General features: G+C 43.5%; 1 protein-coding gene across 1 annotated transcript; it reads left to right on the forward strand.

Annotated features, from left to right (window-relative positions):
• The first annotated feature begins 15,027 nt into the window (after positions 1 to 15,027).
• ier5l (immediate early response 5-like) lies at positions 15,028 to 17,246 on the forward strand. The gene has a single exon (XM_060049956.1). The coding sequence runs from the start codon at positions 15,221 to 15,223 to the stop codon at positions 16,232 to 16,234; it is 1,014 nt and encodes a 337-aa protein (XP_059905939.1). The 5' UTR covers positions 15,028 to 15,220; the 3' UTR covers positions 16,235 to 17,246.
• The last annotated feature ends 3,560 nt before the right edge of the window (positions 17,247 to 20,806 follow it).

Raw genomic sequence — 20,806 nt, forward strand, 5'->3', positions numbered from 1 at the left:
ATTGCCCATGATGCAACATCCCCAATAAAACATCTCAAGTTGATCATATTTTATTGTATTGTCGGACTAGCCATCGGCAAATAGATTTTCCGACCGCAGTTGTTGTCCCAGAAAGACATCAAAGTCATGTTGGTTTGGTAAACTAACTGATGCTTTTAGTGGTCCCCTTTGGAAAGTTGGCAAAAAGAAAAACCTGGAACCAAAAAGTCAAAATGAACATCAAAGTCTGAGGTTATGAATGATTTATCTCCAGGAAATTAAATTGATATAGTGCCAATTACAACATTAGCATGGCTTATAACTGTGTGAGGTTAACGGTCATTTGATGTTAAAAAGGTCTCTTTAAAAGGAAATCACTGGAGGATTATTTATGCTACTCTTAATGATGAATTACAATTATCTTCTGGATTTTTCTTAATAGTTATTATATATCTCACATTAACAAAATATTATTGTTGACATATTATTCTTGATGTAGGCCTATTAAGAATATCACAGTATACTATGAGAGAAAGAGAAAATTGCTGCTATGACAAAACATACATTAAGGTATTAGATTGGCATTTCTGTTTCCATTCAGTATCGGTGCGGTGCATCATTATCAAGGTCGACGGTGCTTTTCCTCTTTTTTCGAATACATTAGCAAAGCCAGATTGTGATGTAGGGAATGTCTATCGTGCTCATTCCACATATTCCTTCACAAAGTGTAAACCGAAATGCAATTTCTCAACTCCCCGTTGTTGCAGAAACCAAATATAGCGAAGACTATTTAAAGCTTGTCTCGATCGCACATCCTCCCCCTCAGTAGTCAAGCGTGGAGGGCATTTCATCTGCGCGGCGACATGTACCGTTTGCACAGCGGAAGTGGTGAACTCTCCCGATGGGTGACCTCACCCTCAAACACTGAGATTATTGCAAGATGACGGGGAGGAATGACAGAACGGCGGTGAACTCCAGCGCAAAGTGCACCACATCAGCTGGGGGTCTGGAGTACACATGAATCACTGCTGTAGTCCTCTGGCTTTATTATAATTAAAATAAAATATTGCAATTAATAATAATGATGATCATAAAAATAATAATAATAGTGATGATTCTCTATGAACAAAGCTAGTTTTACATCGGATTGCAAATTTGAACAAATAAAGCCTTTTTTCCAATTGATAAGCGTTATAAATGAAGTACAAACTGCCAAGTGTATGTTTACAGGTGATATATACAGTTGATTACAAAAAAAAATTACTTAAATAATAATGATTGTACTCTTATGGTTACAAGGGAGACATTCACATCAGAATTTTGAAATAAATATATATTAGTCATGCAAATATTTTCACCCATAAAGATTAACATGCAGATAGCGCAGCCAGTCGCTATAACAACTCATTGATAAAAAAACATGATAAGTGTGCATGTTTGTCTGTGTTTGTGTGCATGTGTGTGTGCGTGTGTTTGTGTAATTTTATTTTCGTGTACGTTCATGTGCTTACGTGTTTATTGGGTGCGTGCTGCTGTGCCCACAACAAAGTTCTGCAAGCATGGGTGTTTATGGAGAGTGCATGCAGTTTTAAGTGTTTGATTCATAATAAAGTGAGTAGGTAGCATAGCGACTGTTGTTCCCTCCCTAATTGTCACTGCATAGTGTTATTGGACAGTTTAAAAAAAAACGAATTCCAGAAATTTCAGGGAAAACATCCAAACATTGTTTATGTAGGAACAGTATAAATAACTAAAGATATCTTGGTGATTGTCTGATGGGGTTTCTGGTCCAACGCTCCTCTAGGTGATTTTCTGAACGCCTCTCAGATCAGGACTGCGACTCCAGCCCACAACCATGTGTGTTGGATTACTCCCAGCCGTATACGGACCCGGTTGATGTACTATTCTTCCATGAATTACGACCAACGTACGACTACTACCATTTACTCAGTACATGCGCTTTGGTTGAATGTTAAATAGGATACTATGAGATAAGACGGTATGGATTGAGATTTGAGTTTCACAGCAGAAAGTTAAAAAAAGTATAGAAATATTGAGCATACAGGGAGTTTGTGTGTGTGTGTGTGTGTGTGTGTGTGTGTGTGTGTGTGTGTGTGTGTGTGTGTGTGTGTGTTGCGTGTGTGCCTGCGTGTGTGCGTGTGTGTGTGCGTGTTGTTCCATAGAACAATAAGACACTGTGTGAGCTAGAGATCACACAGGCCTCTATGGGGCTCCAAAACTCCACCAAACTGCAGACCACACCCCCCCCCCCCTCCCCCCCCCTGCTCCCTCCCTGTGACTACACCATGAGTCATATTCTAGACTGGTCTGACAGGAACTCACACAGAGAATGGCTCTCTCTCTCTTTCCCTTCCTCCCTCTGTTGTGTGTGAGTGTGTGTGTGTGTGTGTGTGTGTGTGTGTGTGTGTGTGTGTGTGTGTGTGTGTGTGTGTGTGTGTGTGTGTGTGTGTGTGTGTGTGTGTGTGTGTGTGTGTGTGTGTGTGCGTGTGCCTGTCTGTGCCTGTGTGTGTCTGTGTGTGTGTGTGTGTGTGTGTGTGTGTTTGTCTCTCTCATTCTTTCTCTTTCCTATCTTTCATTCTATCTCTCTTTCTCTCTATTTTCTCTTTCCCTTTCGCTCTCTCTCCCACTCTCTCACTTCTCTCTCTCTGTTTTCTGTGTGTCTGTGTGTGTGTGGGGGGGAGGGGGGGGTAAAAGACATAGTGTGTCTTTTAGACTTCGATTTGTTTTAAAAGAACAATGGATTACCTTGTCCCCCCCATCCACACACACGCACACACACACACACACACACACACACACACACATATGCACACGCACACACACACATATATGCACACGCACACACACACACACACACACACACACACACACACACACACACACACACACACACATATGCACACGCACACGCACACACACACACACACACACACACACACACACACACACACACACACACACACACACACACACACACACACACACTCAACTCTGCTGTGTGTACATACTTCTCATCTTTCACCTGCCACAGACTGCTCCTTCATGTAAATATACCTTTATATTCAGAACCTCTAGGGTTGTGGATACCTGTTAAACACACCCTCAACATAATGCTCATATTGCAATTCATAGCAGCAGTTAGTGTTCAGTTAACGGAACACCAATTTGACTGACTTATCTTTACGAATACGAATTTCGCTCAACGGAACGTATAAATGGATATGATAAACAAGACAAAAGAATTCTGGGAAGAAGTGTGTTTTGGTTGATTTTCATAAAATGATCTAATATTGTGTAAACCATTTCCGGCAACACAGTCATTGAATCCACTCGTTCGCAAAACACACACAAACACACACAAAAAATATAAAGCATGGACACGCTCCCACAAACACACACACACACACACACACACACACACACACACACACACACACACACACACACACACACACAAAATAACACTATTCAACCATGGCAACCACAGCAAATGAAATGACATGCATCTGTGTTGTTTAAAGTTATAGTGTGGAACTCATGGTACTAAGTATTAACTATGGTCGTTAATATATTGTTTCCTTGCTGCCCACAAACTCCCTAACTAAATAACACAAAGCATTGGCCATTCAATTAACTACTACTACTATTACTACATGGATTACTCATACTAGTACTTGTTCACCCTTCTCGGCATATCGAAAGGGTTTCCTGTTATGTGGTTTCAGGTTTGGTTTTAAAAGGCTCTTTTGATTCATTCTAATGTTGGATCCAAAGCTGTGAACATGGACAACTAAAACTGAGAGGGGGGGGGGATGCCTTGTTTTCTGTGTCCTTCTGGTGATATTCTAGTACCAACCAGATATTCATTTCCCTCAAATGAATGAAGGCCGAAACAGATTTGCAGACTCTTTTTGCGTTGGAGTTCGGACAGAACGGGTCAGCTTGTCTTCCCGCTGGAAGAGTTTATCAGTGCTGGCCGAGTTTGTGTAAGCTGTAAGCCAATCAAGTACGGACCGAGACAAATAAGAGGTGGGAGAAAATGACCCTTCAACCAGACATGAGCTGGTCTGCCAACAGACTTTAGATTGTTAGTCTAAAATCTGATTTGTGACGCTAGATCCATCCAAACTAATGAAATCGAGATCCATATCTGGGATGGAGAACCACAAAAATTTGGCCTTGCTAAAAATGTGTGAAACCATCGACTGCTAACAAGAGTTGGACTAGCGTTAGAAATGTTCTTAATGACCTGCAGACCGCATGCAGCTCAGCAAGTTGATGATACAAGCTGTGATATTCTTTTTGAATCGGAGTTTTCCTTGCCCTAGCTCGCATAAGGCGTGGGAAACATTACAGACGAGAGAACATCGAAATCTGAATCCTGTCGCGACTATCTGTTAATCACTTCCGAGAAATTTGCCCTATTGGATTTCAGCAATGAGTGATGTAGCTGATGTTTCTCCTCAGCAAGCACTTCCTGGGCTAAAAATAAAATATTAGCAACATTATTTGTACTGCGCGTCGAATAGACGTTGATAATTGTGCTGTCAAGCGATTAAAATATTTAATTGCGATTAATCACATTAATGTCATAGTTAACTCACGGTTAATCACGATTAATCGCAAATTATTTTTCTATGCTAAATATCCCTTGAAAATTTAAATAAATAAATTGCGTTAATCGCGTGATAAAAAAATTAACGCCGTTAAAATTGGTTTGCGTTAACGCCGTTAATAACGCGTTTAACTGACAGCACTAGTTGATAACGAATCAGAACAAGGCAGTTGGAAAGGAACGCCCACTGACGGCAGCCTGTTTTAAGGTGGAGCTAAGGTCAGGGCTGGATATCATGCCAGGTATGACAAGTTACAGATAACATATTGCCCCACATATTATGCGATAGATTTCAGTATCATTGTTTTGAGAATAAAAATGTAGCATTGTTTTGCTGATCAAAAAAATAACATCTACAATTGGTCCCCTTTAAAGTAGCTTTAGTTGTAGCATTAGCTTGCACGTTGGCCAGACTGTGCTAGCTGTCAGCATTCTTGACCAACGTCTCTGGTCTAAGAAGCAGTTTATACAGTCATCCAACTTTAGTCCTATTTCTATTGTCACTATGTTGCACACGGGCGGGAGTATAACTTTGGATCACAAGTAGACGATACATAATGTTGATTCATCAGATCATAAAAAATGCACAAGAGTGGGGAGGAAATAGGAAATATCAAGCATTTCACTTTGGGAGGCTTTTGGGTCTTGTTGACGATGACATGGAACATGATTGTTGCCGACGGTAGGATAATCAGATAAGTTAATAAACATATTACAGACCCTCGAGGATTTCGCGATGTTGCGATTTGCCACTTCAATGCAACATCAACCAATCACGCGAATTCAGGGCAGTGTCGCAATTTTAACCAACCACCGCAACTTTCCCACAAATTAGTGGCGTCGTCTTGAACTGACGTCGACAAACTACCTTCGGCCTTACTTCCGTGTTTACTACGTCGAAGCGATTCAAGCATTCATGCAGCATGTGCGCGTCCAACGTTTCACACTTGCCAACCAAAATAACTGCGAAAGATTGCAAAAAGCACAAGCATAAATCTTCCATTAATAAGCATTTTGCCACCGCAAAACATAACTACAGAATTGCAGAACTGCAGGCAGGACGTCAGACGACGAGGCAGATCACGATGACACAGGCTGTTGCATCAAGTCAATTGCCAGCGCGGAAAGAATCAAGAATCAATTATTCATAGAACCATTTCTCAGTGTTTTTGTTCTTTTAATTAATGTTTTTTTTCCAGTAATAACTTAATATTTAACAAATTACTCTGGGAAAATTGCAGTAATAACTTAATATTTAACATCAGGAAAATCGCAACTTTCAGAACTTTTCATCGCAACTTTCACTTCCCCTCGCACTGTAATCGCAACAACAATCTCAAAAAAGGCCTGCGAAATCCTGGAGGGACTGATATAAGGTTCCCTTCATCACTGCAGTTGGCATATTCTGAAACCTTCCAAAAATGTATTTATTCATTCCCATTGATTCTGTCCCATGAACAATCTAACCTTGCCACAAGTTATGAATAAATATTAAAGTATATAATTAAAATGAAAAGGAAGATGCCATCATTTGTTTATATTCATTAAAATAAAGTTGATGTATGTATGTATGTATGTATGTATGTAAGTTTGTGTGCATGCATGTATGTGTGTGTGTGTGTGTGTGTGTGTGTGTGTGTGTGTGTGTGTGTGTGTGTGTGTGTGTGTGTGTGTGTATGCATGTATTTATATATGTATATGTATGTGTATGCATGTATATGTATGTATGTCAATATGTATATATGTATGATTGCAAGTATGTTTGCAAGTATGTATGTAGGTATGTATGTGAGTTACTGAAAACCCCTCAGAAAGGCCCTATTCTCTCTTCCACCGAAATAATAATATTCCCATCCTTTTGTAATTGTCACAAAAAGTCCCAATAGTTCCTTTTGTCAGTGCTTAAACCTGCACAGTGTGAACGCACGTCTTTGAGGTAAGAAGAAAGCGCAGGAAGCAGCAAAGACAAGAGAGACGCATGGAGCAGCACAAGAAAAAGCAAACCGTCTGCATTCCTCCACTGTGCGCCTGTGTGTGTGTCAGAAAACAAGCCTGCCTAAAGTTGCTCCAGCGCTCACGATGTAAAAAATATGCAGATTTTCCTTGTGAACTCCAATCGGACTTCATCCAGCCGGCTGCCAATCACAGGGCTACCTTGAAGATCACATGATAATGAAAGAGCCGTGGGCTACAATCAATCCCCCCTGTGTGTGAAAAAGGGAAAACCGCAAACCAAGTCGGAGCCCGTCGTCAGTGCAGTTACTAAAAGAACGCACAACAACACACACACACAGACACCCACACCCACACCCACACACTAACACACACACACACACACACACACACACACACACACACACACACACACACACACACACACACACACACACACACACACACACACACACACACACACAAGTGAACACACACACACAAGTGAACACACCCCACAGTGGCTGCATCTCGATGACGCCAACTGAAAAACCGTAGCTTAGAAACGGTTCTGGTGCGATCGTCATTCCCCCCCCCCCCACCCCCCTCCCCCCCCCTCCCCCCAGGTACGGCGGCTCCCTTCCTGCTAATCCCACCCACTGTGTCTGGTATGCAGACGCGTCTCAACAGGTCATATGCCGTCCGCATTCCAACACAGCCACTCAAAGGGAGGAGGGGAGAGAGGGGGAGAGAGAGGGAGGGAGAGCCCAGAATGCACAGACACACACACTCCAGCACTCCAACACACACACACACTCTGACTCAGTTATGTAAAACACACACAGACACACACACACACACACACACACACACACACGCACACACATGCATAGGCATACACGCATGCACACAGGCACATAGACATATTAAACACACACTCCCACACGCACGTTCACGCACACTCTCTACACACATAAAACACACAGCTGACGTGCACTCATACGCGCCTAAAACACACTCACACACTCACTCACATAAAACACATGCATACTCATACACACATAAAAAACACAAATGCGCATTTGTGTGTGTACATGCATGTACAAACACTCACACACACACACACACACACACACACACGCGATAAACCCACACATGCTAACGATGCAGGATATAACATTAACCCAAAACACTTATGTATGGTTTGGTCCTATAAATAGGTTACAAAAAGATCGATGTATGTCTGGTTTTTAATCCAGTAAATAGGAGATATGCATAGGGTGCAGCTATAATCCTATAATCATCATTAAATGAAACATGCTAACGTTGTGCAGCCGCAGTGGACTCCGCCGGTAGGCCGTTACACTACATAGGTCGTACAACAGGTTGTCAACCAATGGGATCGAGCACCTGATTGATTTACGACAATAAGGGAAAGAGGACAGATCTAGGAAATTAAAACCATTAGTTAGGCCTACTGGCGGACTGATGCACGTCTGTTCTGTTGTTCTCACAGTGGACTGAATGTGGGCCAGGATACTAAGAGGAGGAAAAAGAAGTGTTGATTCTTAATCAAACCTGAAATAAAAATAAATTGATTTCATAATATAAACTAACGTCTCTAACGCGTTTTGTGAATTCATGTTGCATTGAAGCAGGGTAAAAACCTTCTCACACTACGCTTATATGTAGGTGCGTTGATAAGAATAAGGTTTTTGCCAGCCACAACATATTAACTTTAATCTTCTTAATCATCTTCCTCGCTTTCGTCATAAAAACATTTTCTCGCCAACAAGTTCCCTACTCCCAGCCGCCAACTGGCTGGCTGTTTCCGACGATTCCGTCGGCACACTTTACGGGAGAGACCGACATTGCAACCGCTGCTGTCGCCATGGTAACTAATACCTTTTTTTTGCCCAAGGGGAGTGGAGGGATATGGAGTAGGTCAAGACTCTGGTTGCCTTGGAAACGGCACACATCTCACACACACACACGCACACATACACACACACACACACACACACACACACACACACACGCACACACACACACACACACACACACACACACACACACACACACACACACACACACACACACACACACACACACAAACACACAGATCAGCCGTGAGGCCGCCCCCTTTTTGCAGACAGGCGGTGCACAGGGGGGTTACGGCTGTCCCCCATTGGCTGAAAAGCTGCATCGATGCACAACACCTCCTTGTAGGAGCGACGGCACGCGATAACATAAGAGGAGATGCAGCGATCTCCGTTCAAACGCAGGCTGCTGCCGCCATGGGTAGGACACAAGTTTGAGGAGACACAAACACACACACACACACCCACACACACACACACACACACACACACACACACACACACACACACACACACACACACACACACACACACACACACACACACACACACTACCTATATATCGAGTGCTGTGGTGCAATCTCTTTATCTTAGCATTTGTTTATGTAAGCCTACTACATGTGATGAAGAACATGTTATAAATAAAAATAAATACAAAGTTTTGTTAAGGGTCCAGTTGCCAAATAGACAACAAGGACAATAAACCAGGGATTTATTTTGTATATTTTTAACAGAAATTAACAGCTAAATTCTGCAATAGTTAATACAATACATACTGTGTGTGTGTTGCATACTCTGTGTATGGATTTCTGCAGGAAATAGAGGAAGAGAGTAGAAGTAAATAGTGATCTGTGGGCATCGTCTCCTGTGTTTACATATAAAGGGTGGAATCGCATTGCACGTGTTGTCCCAAACCCAGATGGGGTTTTGTGAGGTTGAGTGCTGCCACCACTTGGTAACATGCACTTCAGTAGCCCACATAAGGCACAGTAAGGTCTGGAGCTGCGCTGTGGAGGTTGAGCGCGATATGCAGGGAAGGGGAGAGGGAGGTTAGACTGCTGCTGCTGCTGCTGCTGAATTATGCCTGTGCTGCCACTGGGGGGAGGGAATCTCCTGTAGTACACAGACCTGTGTGTCAAAGTGCTTCCACGTGACCAGCCCAACGACTGATCAGGAATCAGGGTTTGTTTGTTTGTCTGATCGGCTATATAAGCGATATTGCTTAAACAGCGGGGTTATTGAAATCAGTTAGGAGCCTAGCTGTCCGTTTTCTCGTTTGAATGACGTATGAATGTCTTGCATGTAGAGGATTGAGGATTGTGTTCACTTGAAACGTAATATAACATGCAAAACTATGGGGCAAATACATCGTTAAGCTATTCACAACGTTGGATGTAGAAATATTGTTTTCTGTTGCAACTCAGGGTTAGGCTTAACTTGAATAAAAAGTTCTATATTAGCAATTGAAATATTCTAATCGTCACACAATACAGTCATAATAAAGAGAACACAGTTGTACTTAAACAAATGATAGGAGAGAGCAGTGGCCATAGCTTAACAATTTGTGTTATATATTGTTGTTTATAGATTGATTGATATATACACTTACATACAATATGTATTGTATCTCTCTCTATACACAATATTAGAGAGAGAGAGAGAGAGAGAGAGAGAGAGAGAGAGAGAGAGAGAGAGAGAGAGAGAGAGAGAGAGAGAGAGAGAGAGAGAGAGAGAGAGAGAGAGAGAGAGAGAGAGAGAGAGATGAAGAGAAAGAGTGATGAAGAGAGAGAGAGAGAGATTTATTAATATACATTGCTGTAGAGCTAAATCTATTTCTTGAGATTTCTCTAAACTGCGGCGTGGTTTGCTAATTTTCGTGGCAACACGAAACAAAGTGAAAGCCAGCGTGCTTAGGGGGGAGGGGGGGGGGGGGTGCGAGGGTGGCAGAGAAGTCAGACTAGGATATGATGAAACTAATGGAAATCAGAGTAGAGCACATGAGAGCACACATGGCTGAGGCAGAGCGGGAGGCAAAACGGTGAAACTAAACTGTATACAGCTTTTATCATATCTTACAGGTAAAAGACAAAGTTAACCTCCAGGTAGGGGTTAGAAACCTTGCTGTATGATGGCTGCATATTGCTGTGGACATTGGCGATTGAACACAGAGCCCTCCAACTGGGAGTACGAGCAACAGACTCGCCGTCCCCCTGACAGCGTAGCCTGAACTGGTGATGCTATTACTCGGATGAACTCTGGACGGATATATCAAATTAGTTAAAACTTATGAAACAGTAATTAAATGTTAAACTTACAAATACGAATATTTGTTTGAATCTCTTTACAATAAAAACTGTTTGATTAACAATAAAAATATTAGGAATCATCGCTATCGCGGAAACAGTGTGGCCAACTACACTCATAATCTCTTCCCCTGTCTAGTACATGTCACTATGTCCTTTTTAATGGATAGAAGCCAACCTTTAAGGGTCGGTCATTCAGCGGTTGATCATACCACCACAAGATTGGGACGATGACAACGTGGCAAAGTTATGACTAAAAGAACCACATGATGCGACTGCACTCGTCCTTTTCACATTTATCACGTATGCTTGTTCTTATCCTCTCAGCAGAGATAAAACGCACCCTGCGTTGCATAAATTGACCTTGGGTGTGTAGAAAACACACTCTAGAGCTGCACTGCTCCACAGGCCTACTCCAGCACCTTAGGGCCGGTTGCGTATACATTTTCTACATTTGTTGATTACAACTAACGGCTGCATTCTTACGGTTCCCTCACGTGTCGTACTCTCTACAGCTGTTAGTTGTAGAGCCTGGCATAGTACAAATCAAAAATGTAAAACCCGCCTGTGTTGGGTAAATCTCTTTCTCGTTTCACATTGTTGCTCCAGATGCTTTAAGGGGTCCGGATTATAAAAACACGGTACGAAACTGTGTGCAACAGCTCCCTGCGAGTGAGCAGCTGGTATTGTCAGCTCATCAGACCCATCGATGGACTTTTAAATGACTTAGACTAGGTGCAATGTTCCCTGGCACCTGGTTAGCCCTTCCAAAAGATCTCTGGGACTGAAGTCCCCCGAACGTAAAAGTGCTGTTGGGGAGATTTAGGAGCTACAAGTGAAATTTGTTAGAAGTGTGTCCGTCAGCTATGAGTAAGTGAAATGTTACGAACGTCTGTTCTGGTTGACTGCGCTTGCCTCTGTATAAGACATGTTATATCTTAGACTGCTCATGGCAATTTTTTTTCCAATCATTACAGCACTTCCCTGACTGGTTAGGGGATTATATTTTTCGTGCATTCATTTTTATCATAGCACCACCACAGGTACATGAACGCAACACTTCTCAATGGCGGACGAAGGTAGGGAGGGCGGAGAAAGGGAGGGGGGGTTCTTTATGCTCTCTTCTGCTCTCTCTCTTAACAACTCTCAAATCTTGCCTACAGCCCTTTTAAAGCCCAAAGCTCCCGGTCGTGTCGGGACAGAGGCAAACGAATGTTATTGAATTGAAACACACAGCCCTGCTACATTCGCGCTCTGTGTGCTTTGCTCTGTTAGAAAAACATTATTGTATTTATGGGTCACGCTACAAATATGTTGCGCTGTGTGCTTTGGGCTTTAAACTAAGGTCTGTGTTTGTATGACATTGCAACAGTACTACTTTAGAATAAAACAGTGAGGATGTGTTTCAAATGTTCACCTAAGGCCCCTACTCTTAGCTGAATAGGCCTACTTTGTAGGGGGTGCTGAAACCATAAGTTGATTAATCGAGCAACAGGAAATTGATTGATTATGATATGGATCATTTTAGTTGTCTGCGGCAATACCAATTATTTACTTATAGCTACATAAAGGCGAACATTAGGTTGCCTTTCCCTGTTTCATACACATACATACAATAAATGGTGGTTAATCACCTGATCTAACACATTAAAAACTAAATGATTATCATTCAGCTAAAAAGGATATCATACATCAAAAATGAAAATCCTTAAGTCATAGGAACATTTTCAGTTGAGAATAATGTATAATTTGTGGGTGAATATTCTAACTGCTATGACACTTAGAGACAAATTATAACACAATAGTTATTTAAATGATACTTGGGTTCTACAGTTAATATACTTTTTAGATCTGTTGCTCTTATTACACAAATACAAAAATACAAAAGCAAACAATACAACCTCTCTTTCTTGCTGTGCATGCGCAGGTGTGTCTGAGATTCACCTGGCACTGCGAACAGACATGCAGGTAACTTTGTTTACCGCACTGATCCATAACAGAAGCCCATGGGCATATATAATGCGTGTTGGATGGTCTCTGCTTCAGAGTCGGCGCCAAACGCAACTTTCATCAGAAATTAGAATAAACTCAGGACACGTAAAGGTGGTCCTTGATTTGGGCACTATGCTGTGGCTGCACATCAACACATATCTTGAACAAACAAACTGAAAACTGTTCATGCATTGATTTAAAACCCGCATGTTTCCCCCCCACCACTTTTCTACTTTGGTAGTCTGTATGGGTTTACGCGTGCTTCTATTGATTTGCCTTTTCTTTTTTGTTCCTTCTCATCAGTGCTGCACAGTGTAGAAAAAACACCTCTCTATTTCTGGCCATGGTTAAGATTCAGCAGTGGTCATCTTCTTCTTGAGAGAGAGAGCGAGAGCGAGAGCGAGAGCGAGAGCGAGAGCGAGAGCGAGAGAGAGAGAGAGAGAGAGAGAATGAGAAACAGAGGGAGAGAGAGAGAGAAACAGAGGGAGAGAGAGAGAGAGAGAGAGATAGAGAGAGAGAGAGAAACAGAGGGAGAGAGAGAAACAGAGGGGGGAGAGAGAAACAGAGGGAGAGAATGAGAAACAGAGGGAGAGAGAGAGAGAGAGAGAGAGAGAGAGAGAGAGAGAGAGAGAGAGAGAGAGAGAGAGAGAGAGAGAGAGAGAGAGAGAGAGAGAGAGAGAGAGAGAGATTGGGAATGGAGGTGGTGGTATACGGTCTGCTGCTGCATCGACTGCATGCCGGTGCAGAGGAGAGAAGAGGAGCAGAGAAGGAGAGGAGCTGAGGAAGAGAGGGGGAGACGAAAGGAGTGGAGCAGAAGAAGAGAGGAGCAGAGAAGGAGATGAGTAGAGTAGGAGAGGAGCAGAGAAGGACATGAGAGGAGAGGAGGAGACGAGCAGAGGAGGGGAACATTGGAGAGGAGCAGAGAAGGAGATGAGCAAGACAGAGGAGCAGAGAAGGAAAGGAGGAGAGTAGGAGAAGAAAGGAGAGTAGGAGAGGAAAGGAGGACAGGAGACAAGGAGAGGGGAGACGAAAGGAGAGGAGCAGAGAAGTAGATGAGGAAAGTAGGAGAGGAGCAGAGAAGGAGATGAGAGGAGGAGAGGAGGAGAAGAGCAGATAAGGAGAGGAACATAGGAGAGGAGCAGAGAAGGATATGAGGAGAGTAGGAGAGGAAAGGAAAGCTGAAGAGGATAGAGGAGAGGAGAGGATGATCAGAGGAGAGGAGCAGAAAATTTGATGAGGAGAGTAGGAGAGGATCAGATGAGGACAGTAGGAGAGGAAAGGAGGAGCAGAGAATAGGATCAGAGAAGGAGTGATCAGATGAGGAGAGTAGGAGAGGAAAGGAGGAGATGGGAGGAGGAGCAGAGAATAGGATCAGAAAAGGAGAGGAGGAGAGGAAAGGAGAACTGTGGAGGAGGAGAGAAGGAGAGGAGAGGAAAGAAGGAGGAGTGTAGGGGAGGAGCAGAGAAGGAGAGGGACAGGGAAGGAGAGGAGAGGAGGAGGAAAATAAAATTCTGAGGGATGGAGAGAGGTAGAGTGGTGGTGAGTAACGTAGGGAAATCTTTTTTGAAATCAAAACATGAAGCTAATCTTCTCTTACCTATAATTAGGTATCTTTGGAGATAGTCGAACATTTGAATGTTGTAAATTGAAAGATGCTGCCGACACTTTTGTGGTTCTGTTTGTGATGATGTCATTATTTACTATTAATACGGAAAATAATAATTATAATGGTAATACACACACGCAAACGCACAAACACACACACACGCACACACACACACACACACACACATACACGCACACACACATACACACACACACACACACACACACACACACACACACACACACACACACACACACACACACACACACAAAGTCAGAAAGTGCTTCCTACAGAAAAGGCCATAGGCCTTATGTTGAAAACATACTGGGGTCTATTCTATGTTGCATAGCAGTCTCTACGGATACACATTCCAAAACAAATATAACTTACATGATCATAAAGTAACCCTAACCCTAACCCAAGTCGCAACAGTGGGAAGAAAACCTCGTATACTTTTCGACCGGTGTACCCTCCATCCAGCGTTGGCTGTGCGCACGGAGGATGCCCTCTCAACAGAATCAGTCTTCCAGCTCGATCAATCGGTTTCGGAATTTGAATAGCACAGAAGAACCGCTTCGCTCCTATTGGCTAAGGCCGCCAGTCGTAGGTGAGGCCTGGGTGTCAATCCGCAGAAAGCGAGCCGCTCATTGGTTCGCGTCGAAAGTGGGACGTCTCTTTGCGCGATATATAAATATTTTGTGGAGCGAAGGACGCCTACAGATGATTGCTCGCTGGTGTATCGAGGATGGTGGATAGCTAGAGCCCATGTTCCTCCTCAGAGCTGACTCGAGCCAACAACACACAGTGAACCCCGCTCCTTTCCACTCCCTGTCTCTTCTCACTCCCCGAGGGAGGAGGGAAGAAAACAACTTAAAACAAAAGGGGGGACATAATGATTAGCACCACCATGGAGTGTGCTGCTGCCGCGGTAGACGCGCAGAGCCTCATCTCGCTCTCCTTGCGGAAGATACACAACTCCCGGGCGCAGCGAGGAGGCATCAAGCTCCACAAGAACCTGCTGGTGTCCTACGTGCTGCGGAACGCCCGGCAAGTTTACATGAACGAAAAGTACGCGGAGATCTACCGGATGCAGCAGTACGAGGAGGTGATGACCGTCTGCAACGAGATCGAGGAGCTGAACCCCCTGGATCATCTGGCCGGCGGGGACGGAGAGGAGCCGAGCGGGGAGTGTTGCCGCAGCGCCGGCGTCGCCGGAGCGGGAGAAGCGGTGAGCCTGTGCGGTGTGTCGCTTCCTCCACCTCCTCCTCCTGCCGTCTCTAGTGCTGGTGCCTGCTCCTCGGCGACTCCCCTCGCTCTCCACAGCGGCGAGGAGCTGTGTAAGGACTCCGAATCCTCCTCTTCGTACTACCGGAGCTGCTGTATGGAAGCGTACCCCGTGTCAAACTGTGACCTTTCCCTGACGGGGAGCGGCGGCGGTGGAATCGGCGGCGGCAGCAACAGCGCACATTGCAACAAAACCACCGTTCTCGATCTGGACACGCACATAGTGACCACGGTGGAGAACGGCTACCTCCACCAGGACTGCTGCGCGCTGCCTCCGCTCCAGTCCCCGGTGCAGCAGGGCGCGCATGCTGCGCTCGGCGCAGCGCAGCCCTCCACCAAGAAGCGGAAGGTGGACTTCGGCTGTTATTACGTCTCCTCCGATATGGAGGAGATTTCGGATTTCGTGCCGTGCAAACGGGTGAAATTCGAGGACTGCTCGTACTCGAATTGTGAATATCTGGACTCCTCGAACATCTCAAACCTCATCTCCATCTTCGGCTCGGGGTTCTCGGGGCTGGTGAGCCGGCAGGCGGACTTTGAGCAAGCCCTGAACGGACAGTTCTGTAGCCAGCAAGCCCTGGCGAGCCTCGGCGCATGGACTAGAGCCATTGTAGCGTTTTGACTTGGGGGGCGAACTAGAATCAAACACTTTATACAACTGTACCAATCCTAAATCAACTATATATGTCTATTTTTGAAAAAGAAATGTTTCAACGTGGAGCAGATGGTGGACTTCAGTTTTAACAATGGGAAACAATGGTTGTGCCATATGTTATGTGCAAAATGTCCCTTTATACAGAAAGATGTCTACAGAATATATTAAGTAGGCCTATTAATTATTTTAATCTAACGAAATGGAGTTTTGTTGCCTTAAGCCCAACACACATTACTGCTAGCTATTGCCATAGCCTACGTTGAAAGTAATTGAAGGTGGCTGAATGTCTTTGCTCGCTAATCATGTCTTTTTAATATGATCTGCATCCAAACATGTTATTTCAAACAATATGTACACATGTGGGTGTAAGGACATTGTCATGGCTCAGTGCTGCCAAAAACCCAGTCACAACAGAAACCCTTAACATGCCTCAACTGCTTCTGTGGAGCCCTATTACCTGGTGAACAACCATGTATTAAGGTCTGGTGTGTTCTGATCACTCTGTGATTGAAGACATCCTTTATATGCCTAATGTGGTTTCGACGCATGTGACCATTACATTCATGTGTTTAATAAGTCAATGGCCGACTCAAATTTCCCTCCGAAACTCTTTGAGTGGATTCACTCAGATTCAGCCCTGGGCATGTCAGTTGATGGAGTGCCAAAACTTCTATGCCATCACACCTTGTGAGCTGCTAAGGCCTATTTACTTCAACTCCCAGCATGCACCAGCCCAGGTATATTTTGGCAGTTTGTGCTGAATCGTTACCCCCTTGATCAAAGGTTGTTGCTGAAACTTTGACATCCATTCATGATTCAAATATAACTTGCTTTTGTGAGTTTTATTTTCCAATATGTTAATCCTTTTGTTTTAAAAAGGCAATCTCATCATTTAGCCATAGCCTACTACATCCATGCATTAGGCCTGTATATGAACACTATGTGTACCAAAATAAAGGAGTTTCAGGCATTCTCTCAATTTCTGTTGCTTTTCTTGTATATTTTTGTGCATAGTATATTGTATATCACCGGGTAAAACTGTTTTAGAAAGAAATTGTAAAGATTTTATAATCTTAATAAAAAAAATGAAAACGAATCCTATTCTTCTATTATTGATCACAAAACAAATGGAATGCTGTTGGTACTTTATGCATAGATTTACTGCACGTCTACAAGTCTAGACCTACTGAGAAATCAAAGTTATGGAAGCAGCAATATACTTGTACATGAACCACATAAATGTACACATGAATACAATAAACTAGTAGGCCGCCATGTTTTAATTTTCTTAACTGATACTAGGCCTACGAATGAGTCTAGTCATCTATAACTATATCCCTACTTTACAGTTACTACACTTTATCAAATAGCTAGTTCAAACAACCTATATAAAGGATATTCCTGTAGAAGTATTTCAGCATCATAATGCTATACAAAACGACTGGAGTAGGAACTGCCATTTAGGCTGATCAATCCGAGTTAGTTCATTTATTTGAGCAGATGGCTTACAATATAAAAAAAACGGCCCATTTTCCCTGTCATACTGTGTCTCACCGACATCAACATGCTGACTTGCGTTTGTATTGCAATATGATGGCACGTTACTGCCCTCAAATATCACCGCTCAAAAAACTTGGAGCCCTGTTATCTCTGATGTATCCGCTTGGTGGTGTTTTTCCAAATCATTGAATGAAGGTAGGTCTATCTGGGAGCCTGTGTAGCAGGCAGGCAGGCAGGCAGCACCTCGGGCCGACCTCGCCTTCATGCACCCCCACCCTCCCCCCAACCCTCATTCCTCATTGCCCGACACACCCCTCCCCCCTGCCTTCCCCATCCTCCTCTCTACCCCATCCCCCCTCCCACCCTCCCTCTCTCCACCCCTCCCCCCGTCCGGCTGGGTGTGTTTTTTTCTCTCTTGTCTTTTTCATTCCTAACCGATGCCCCCGCCTCGTCTCCCCTCCGTCCGAGACATGTCTCCTATCTCCATATGTTGTGCTACTCACTGACCGTCGCCGTGCTCGACGAGGTTACAACCCGTTTATCTTACGGTGTATCGTCATGGGCTGTGTATACGAACCGTTGTAGACTTTACCTCTACTCGTCCTGCGGCTCTTTGGAGAGGTTTTGTAGAAGAAGCTGTGGCGGTACATCGTCTTGTTGTTGTTGTAAACTGCTTTGGGTGGGAAGGGTGTCTGCGTTTTCTATATTGGCTGTTTAGACGCGTTCGCAGTCTATTTTGTGAGTTATATTTTGCATTAAGGCACTATAACGTCATCGAAACCAAGGGGAGTCGTAGACTAAGAGGCTAGTCTACACGTTTTAATTCTTGTTGACTATTGGGGGGAAAAATGTTGCGGTTTATTTCTCGTTAAATAATGCAGAGCGAGCTCCGCCACGTGGATAAAGAGAGAATGACACTTACAACACGGAAGGTTATGTAAACCAGACCGGCTACTAGGTCTATATCTTATTTTTTCTTTACTAAAGCTACCTGGTCTACACATTATTATGTTTATATTTAGTGAAAATGTATTGTAGCCTACTTTTGGGTGAATGTAATGGTGTAAACCCAACTCCCACCCCGAAAAATAATAGGTAACAAATAAATAAATATATAATTTGGTCATTGATGCAGGCCCTTTACGGTTTCTGTGCATTTATTAAGCATCAGCTTTTTGATGTGAAGCCTTATTTTTGTGATTAAGACTTTATTTCCTGTTAAAACAAATATCGAGGCCTAGTCGGCCACAATATTCCCATCATTTAAGAGCAGGCCTAGGAACATGAAGATTGACAAAGGGAATCCCATCATTGTGCTCGTTATCACATCGCCGATCACAGGGATGTGCAGATGAGCACAGATACCTAGAGAATATAGAAATAAATAGCCTCTAGTCTTATGGTGGTTAAACTCCCTCCCCTTATAAAAAGCACATGATTTTGCCCGCAGCCTCAGGGTGAATTCCTCTACTGCATTTCTCTCATGTCTCCCCTGCTTGCCCACAGTCTATACATAGAATACACACCGCACATTAGCAGTAAAAGTTACTCCATTAAATGTGTTTATTGTGAGATGCCTAATGCGTCGTAATGTTTTCGAGGAGCTATGTCAGTCTATTTGTCATCTCAACACAGTCATACATACGTGTAACCTCACATAGGGGGGCACTGTGAAGTGGACAGGAGCTGTGACTGTCTGCTGTGGGGTTGTGCAGAGGTGTACCTGGGAGGCTGAAGGGGGCCTCCTTCAGCTCGGTCACATGTGCAGAGGGGTGGGATGGGGTTGGGTGGAGGGATGGGGGGCGGGGCCAGCAAGAATGCAGGCGGGGTCGGCAGTATGTTCTCCTTAGAATAAAACCTCAACAGGAATCTGGAGGAGACCCCAAACAAATCATGTATTACATCTGTTGAAATCGAATGGCTTTTTCACTGTTCCGTCATACTGCTGAATGATTAACGACAACCTTTTCCAGACCAACATAAAGCTCATACTTCCTGACAAGGAAATGGCATTAAACATAGTGAAATTATGTTTCATTCACAAATATCCTGACCTACAGTCGGTATATGAGTGGCAGCCTTACGCATGGACTGGCAGTTCCCTGTACTTCTGCCATGCCAATAAAGCACATTGAATTGGATTGATGAGAGGGAGAGAGAGAGTGTGTGGGTGTGGATGTGAGAGAGATTGAAGCGTGAGAGAGGGAGAGAAAAACCCAAAATGAGTATATATAATTGTAGTGGTGAGCTCTTTGTCTAAAGAAGAATTAGCCCAACATCCAACCTCATCACTTCATCACATTCAAGTTAGGGGATCTAAAACAACTATTATATTGTCAGGGATTTTTTCAAATTCTCTGCCTCTCCTCTTAATAACAAACTCAACCTGATATCAAGTTAATGCAGATAAATAGGCAAGGTGTGGAGGGACTGTAACTTCTACTTCAAATATATGAACCTGCACTGTGATGCAGGCCTCCCTCGCACTTGTAAAGACCTAAGTTATTAGTGAGGTCCAATCAAGAGGTCCATATAACTCGACCAATCCAGAGATTTAGATTTGTTTTTCATTTGCGCCCGTGAAGGGCAATTAATGAATTCTCATTTTTCACTGGCTGCAGTGAAAAAGTTTCGGAGCGCGAGTTCAAAGTTAAGATAACAGTCCATAGCTGTAGTTAATTATAGACGTTAGCTACGGAACAACAATGAAGGTTAAAAAAGATAAACAGTCAGGACCCATATAGCTGTATTATTACATGGAAGTATGTGCTTGTTGGCTGTTTCCAAGGCAACGTTTAAAGCCCCTATGGTGGAGTGCTACAGACAGAAGGCATAATGGAGGGATCGCTCAGACAATTCATTGGGATCCATTGACAAAGAGTTACGTTCACTATTGTTTAAGAAGAAAATGTGAAAATGTGAAACTTGAACAATATAAAAATAATTTTCATATAAAAAATAACAACACTATGTATAAACATGTTGACTAGAAGACAATGCAATCGGAGTGTACTAGTATTAAATCTCACGAAAGATGAG

This window comes from Gadus macrocephalus, chromosome 4 (assembly GCF_031168955.1).
Source record: "Gadus macrocephalus chromosome 4, ASM3116895v1".
Taxonomy (NCBI): domain Eukaryota; kingdom Metazoa; phylum Chordata; class Actinopteri; order Gadiformes; family Gadidae; genus Gadus; species Gadus macrocephalus.

Excerpts from the sequence above, each read along its gene's own strand:
- ier5l (XM_060049956.1), top strand. The coding sequence starts at position 15,221 with ATGATTAGCACCACCATGGAGTGTGCTGCTGCCGCGGTAGACGCGCAG.